The sequence below is a fragment of the Furipterus horrens genome, unplaced genomic scaffold (assembly GCF_987537825.1).
Source record: "Furipterus horrens unplaced genomic scaffold, mFurHor1.1.pri manual_scaffold_11, whole genome shotgun sequence".
In the NCBI taxonomy this organism is placed as follows: domain Eukaryota; kingdom Metazoa; phylum Chordata; class Mammalia; order Chiroptera; family Furipteridae; genus Furipterus; species Furipterus horrens.
The window spans coordinates 17,188,154-17,194,352 of record NW_028327181.1 but is presented as its reverse complement, the minus strand read 5'-3'; the positions used below and the strand labels follow the sequence as shown (position 1 = coordinate 17,194,352).

At 47.4% G+C, this 6,199-nt stretch overlaps 1 gene segment (V, D, J or C); it reads right to left on the bottom strand.

The window, feature by feature from the left end:
- Positions 1-2,405: 2,405 nt before the first annotated feature.
- LOC149997080 (immunoglobulin lambda variable 1-40-like) lies at positions 2,406-3,048 on the bottom strand. The segment is given in 2 exon segments: positions 2,406-2,818; positions 2,931-3,048. Coding segments are annotated over 2 exon segments (444 nt in total).
- Between the last annotated feature and the right edge of the window lie 3,151 nt (positions 3,049-6,199).

Sequence of the window (6,199 nt, the reverse complement as noted above, 5' to 3'; positions counted from 1 at the left end):
AGTATTAATGAGCATTTTGCAGATAATATACAGACCCCATGCAGATGTCAAGTGGGACTTTCCGATTGACAGGGATTAGCTCAGGAGCAAGGATCCACCTTCTTCTATGGTAGAGCCTTCAGAGTAGATGATTCAACACTTGGCATGACAGGGCCCTGCTGCAAGCTGCTTCCCAGAGGGAAAAAAAGGACAGACAGGGTCAGGGGAGGTGGTGACAATAAGGCTATTCTGCTAGGGTCCAGGACATCCAAGTCCCGTCTCCCAAAGCACAACTGTTTCCTAGAATGTAGTCAGCCCTTTCATCCAGGTGAGCACCAGAAGAGAGGTTTGACCTCACTGTAACCCCCGGACTTTATGAATTTATCCGGAGACTATTGAATGAAAAATTCTTTACATTTCTACCCACACAGATGTACTTGGTTTATATTTTGCCTCTCGATTGCCATCATTGTGGCTTAATTACAGTATTATGTTTTTATTTCCCAGAATGGTGTTGCCCAGGCTGGCCCTGGTGCTGTCACTTCTGTGTCCCTGGCGGGGGCAGGGGTCTTCCTTGGGGCCCATGTGGAGTCTCTGAGTCAGAAGACTTCATTATAGGGGGTTGTCCAGGTGTCATTGACCTTCAGGTAGACATGTGGCTGAAGGAAGAAAATGGTCTCAGATTTGGGCTACAGTAAGATTCCACTAATTTGTGGATTCTTAAAATCTCTTCATACTTACTTGTTAAAATACTGGTAGGGTGTTTACCATATGGTAAAGAGAAACAATGAAGAGTGAGGAATTGAGAGTTCTATGTATAAGGAAATGAAAATGGCAAATATGAAACAACATCTCCCATCATAGTAAGTGCAAAAGTAAATAAAGGAGACATTCCAGATGTTTTCACTCTAACTGGCACATCGAAGTCATGTTTAAATGGCAGAAGAGAACAACCACTTACTAATGTTTGAGTGACAACGCACAAATACACAAAATTAAAAATGACACGCTGAAAACATAACAATGAAAAAACCTATTAAAAGTAGATAACATCCATATTTTCCTAGGAAGATAAAAAGGGTTTCAAAAAATCAAGTAAAAGAACAATTTTCTTAGGAAAAAACAGAACACATAATAATAATGGAACTATTCCACAAAAAAAGGCGTAAGATACAGTTAGTTTCACAATGAACACTAACAAACCTTCCAAGACTGGATGTTTCAAATGTGTTTGCTACATATATATTTTCCAAACATTGAAAGAAATGGAAACTTTCCTAAACCTTATAGAAAGCAGGTGGAACAGTAATACCTCTACCTGACAGATAAAATACAGAAAAGGGAAAATTACAACTAATAACATAAAGTAATCAAATAGTCTAAATAAAATATTAAAGAAGATTCCAATATCAGACTAGTTGGTTGATACACCATATTTGTTTTATTCAAGATACACAAGTGGGGTTCCCTATTGATAAACCATTTAATGTAATACATCATATTAATAGATCAAAATATAAAATCATATGATCTCAATAGTTTCAGAAAAAGGTGTTGACCAAATTTTAAAACAAATTTCTAATGAAAACATATACACATATGAACAGACAGGCACACTTATGTCACGGTAACTCACACTGTGCACACACATATGACTTAGTCCTACAGTCAGCACGTTAGCTAATGAGACAGGAGGAGGACATTCCCACAAAGATCAGGAACTGGCCAATGAGACTTCAACTCCATGATTATTCAACATCACTCGGCAAGTTTAGACGATGCAAATAAACAAGAAGAAATCAATGGTTGGGTCTTAGCCTTGATGGGAATGGGCAAGTGGTCATTCCCAAGCCCCAAACAAAGGCTGCAGCCCGAGGTACTGCGGTGCCGGTGCCAAAGGGACAGAGGACTCCTGTGAGCTGCTGACAGGCATTCACGGCGGGGACTAATGAGAGGGTGGCAGCTCTGGAACGTCTAGGAAAGAAATAAATGGTCAATGATAGAGATGGAGGATTCCATGGTCTGAGTTTCAGTCTGAAATGACCAGATTGTATCTCAAAGAGACTGTGTCCCCAGCTGATGGGGAGCTGGACTTTCTGTTTCATTTACGACCTTTTGTCTAGGAATGGGCTGCTGGGAGGTCCTCTGAGGACAGCAGGTGAAGGAGGCATATTCATTCTCCAGGGAAAGGGGGTCCCTGGATGAACTTGGCCCACGGAGGTGGCTGCAGAAGTAGAAGCCTATCAATGACTCCCAGGGCAGCCTCACCTGATATACAGGCACTCCTGCTCAGTTTGAGAAAGTTATACAATGTGTTGCTGCCCAGACAGGCTTGAGGGGCAGAAGTCAAAGAATGTGGGCAGACATCCCAGTCAAAGTTCTCCATGGTAGGTCTCAGAGCCCAGTTGCAGGCCACCCAAACTAAGAAAGAATCTCTCTTATCAGAGGAGTGGGGACAGCCCAAGGGAACTGCATTGCAGGGGTACAGCAGGTTTTTGTCTCACTTCCCCACAGGCCTGCACCACTGTGGGAGCACTGAGACTCTTGTCCCATGCTGAGCAGTAATAATCGGCCTCGTCCTCAGCCTGGAGCCCACTGATGGTCAGGGTGCCTGAGCTGCCAGACCTGGAGCCGGAGAATCGGTCAGGGATGCCTGAGGGCCGGTTGCTGGTACCATAGATGACGGTTTTAGGGGCTGATCCTGGGAGCTGCTGGTACCACTGCACACTGTAACCATCCCCAATGTTCGTGCTGCTTCCAGTGCAGGAGATGGTGACACTCTGTCCAGGGACCCCCGACACTGAGGGCGGCTGAGTCAGCACTGACTGAGCCCAGGATCCTGGAAGGGGGAGACACACAGAGATGGTGATTCTGAGTCTGGAGACAAGTGCAGGAAGAAGACCCCCACATGTCTTCCCTTGTTCCCTTCCCCTGTCCCCTTATCCTCTCACCTGTGAAGTGAGTGAGGAAGCTGAGCAGGAGAGGAGCCCAGGCCATGGTGGAGACTATCACGGGGTTCTGCCTTCAGTGGTCCCACAGCTGAAGCAGAGCTTCCCTTGAACCTCTCCTTCCCCCTTTTCATACTCTGAGAGAGGGAGGGTCCGTTCATGCAAATAAGATTCCCCAGATTACTGATCCCTCACTGGGCCCTGGGTCAGGTACCTGTGACTGAGAATTTAATTGGGTTTAATGGGGTGGGGCTGTGTGGGGCCCAGAGGATGGCAAGGTCACAGCTGTGTACCCTGAGCAGAGGACACCAGGCAGTGCCGAGTAGCAGATCCCAACTCTGATTACCCCAGACCTTCAGGCACAGTCCCTGGGCGCCCCCTGGTGCCCAGACTTAGACACACCATTGTGGGACATGGTGACTAAGACTCATCAGAGACAGATCCTGCCTCCCTATAGCTCTGTTCACTGACCCCCTGTCTTAGGGACAGTCCAGGTGCCCCCTTATGTGGCATCCTCATCACTCCAGGACACTTTTATGTTCTACTCAGACTCCTCAGGGTGAGTCTGTCCATGCGTCCCTTGACTATTCAGTGGCCGGCATCCTTCTGTTTCACTCACGTAATCTTATCTTAGAGCAGCATCAGGTCCTGAGCAGTGACTGGCCCATGGAGGTATGTCCCTCATTTTCAGGACACAGCTTTATTTTTTTAATATGATTCCTCCCTTGTTAGAAATCAATCACTATTGCTCTAATACACCAAATATATTTTTCAATGTCTGTGCTTTTTTCCAGCAGATTGTATGTTTGTTTTTACATACGTTTTTTGGTCACGCTTTACCTATTAACTGGCACCTTCATTAACATATAGGTTGAATAAATAATTCACACCTGTCTATTGTATATTTGTATGAGAATCGAATGTCTGATTTTTGAGTCAGGCTCACTCTGATCCCAACTCCCTGGACAAGAAGGGGAAGGTGACAGTGACGGTACCACCTGTGACCAGGACATGTGAAGTGGGGATTCTCAGCAGTGACTTCAAGGTGACCTGGGAAGCAGTTTTGGAAATAAAAGCAGAAGGAGACGCATCATGGAGTGTGTGGCCAGAGGTCCTAGTGCTGGTCCTCTGGGACTGTCCTCACCTGAGAGGGGGCAGGTGAAGTGGAGATGCCCAGGGCAGGGTGGGCAGTGTCTCCAGGCAGCTTACAACCTGCTTTGCCCGTGTCAGTCCCTCTGGGAAAAGGAGGCCACACTTTGGCATTTTTGCCACTTCCTAACCTTCCTAAGAGCACTTGACTTCAGGTCATTGCCTCTCTGATGGGAGGGCTGTGGCTTTCCTTAGAACTAAACTTCTGTTTCCATGAGCAGTTTCCAGTGTCCATATCACCAGACCCAACAGGAACTGACGAGGCAGGTGGAAGGCAGAGTGATGCACGTGGTGAGACCAGTGACAGAATTGTCTTGTTCTCTTTTATTTGGACCCAAATCTCCCAGCCGTGGGGTCAGCACATGATTGACTCCAGTTCCAACTCCAGGGACAGGCATCATGTTCCCCAGATCAATTAGACGGTCCCCTCGCCTGTCACAGTAAAGGTGTCAGGGGAGATGTTGTGAGTGATCTAGTCCGGCCTCCAGATCAGTTGGTGAGAGAGGCCGAGTCTCTCTCCCTTGGAAGGCTTCTGAGGCGATCAGATGCCTGGTAACGCTGAGAGGTTTCGCTCCCAAGAGGAAAATCAGCCTGAATGCCACGGTCATGGGGCGGGGTGGGGGACATCTCAAATAAATCTCAGAGGAAATGAGAAACTGAGCCAGACTCCCACTAGTCGTCTGGAGAACTAACCTCCCTGTGTCACCACTGAACAAGCAGGGAGGCAGTGGCTCAGTTTCCATCACAGGGGTGACCTTGGGACCTCGGCCACTCACACCTGGCTGTGAACGTCACCCAGGAGGTGCAGCTGCTCCCCTCCTGCCAAGTTTTCAAGGACCAGCCTCTTCCCCAGGGCGTCCTTGACTTCCTCCCCCTGAAACCTGCAAAATGTGACCTTTTCTCTCTACCTCACCTGCTCCATTCTCGGTCAAGGACCCCGGGTTCATCTTTTTACCAAACCCACAGCCTGCTCCTGCTCACTGACTTGGCTCTCACCGCCTCTCAGTCACCTGCTGGGCAGCAGATGGAACCCAGGAGCTTTATCAGATTCTGTATCTTCCTTGTCACACCCTCTAAGGCTCCCAGCCCTGCCTGGGCCCCGCACACAGCAGGTGGTCACTCATAGGTGTAGTCATACGGAGGCGTGAGTCAGCAACCCGGAGTCAGACACAGCTGAACAGTGTGCGTCCCTGCCCCTGCCCTGCCCCGTCATGGATTGTCCCTGGGCAGCCTGCCTCTGGCATCAGGGACTATCTGCTGAATGGGAGACCATCAGATGGCATGTGGTTTCCAAGGACTCTCTTGGGGGCCTATATTGAGAAAATGGGGTATGTGTTGTAGACCCTGTTACCCAGTATGAGTGTGAGACACTTGATTCTGGTTAAATAAATAATCAGGGATACATAAAAATCTCACTTTGGTAAGGAAGCTCTCTGTCCAAGTTTGCCAAAGGAAGTAGAGCATTTCCCATTTTGGCCTTTTCCTGAACCCAGCCCTGGCAGGACCTGCCCTGCAGTGCCCCCTGCTGGTGTCTGATCCAGCGCTCCTGGAGGGCAACCTGATTTTGCTCCTGGATCTTGTGATGTCACTGCCCAGAACAGGAGAATGAGTAGGTTTCTCAATGGGTTGGTCTAAGACAGTGAATGTCTCTAGATAACTAATGACGTCCAGGCTGCTGAATGCAGGGTGTAGGCATAGTTTTTATGTTGCCAGATATTTTAGGTTTTCTTGACCTTTTGTTTTGCATCTTCCGCTTGTGTGGTACCACGACACATATAGGACCATTTTAAACCAGTTCGAGGCTCAAAACTCTTCACTGCACTCTGTCAGTTCATACTGACAAAAAGTCTTGTGAATTACACTTCTCAGGTGACCTTGTGTTGTTGGTGGTGATGCTGTGAGAGACTCCTGTTCAATTCCTACCCCCATTGCCCTGATAATGACGTTTTATATCTCTCTTAGTCACTACACTTTACTCTGTCACAGACAAGTGTCCTCTCTCCTGCTTTCCACTCTGAGTTGTCTTGTCCCCTTCAGTGCTCTTCTGAGGATTCATTCTCTTCTTTTGAATATATTATATAATATATTATATATTTGTGATTCTTTTTCCTTTTTTCCTTTTT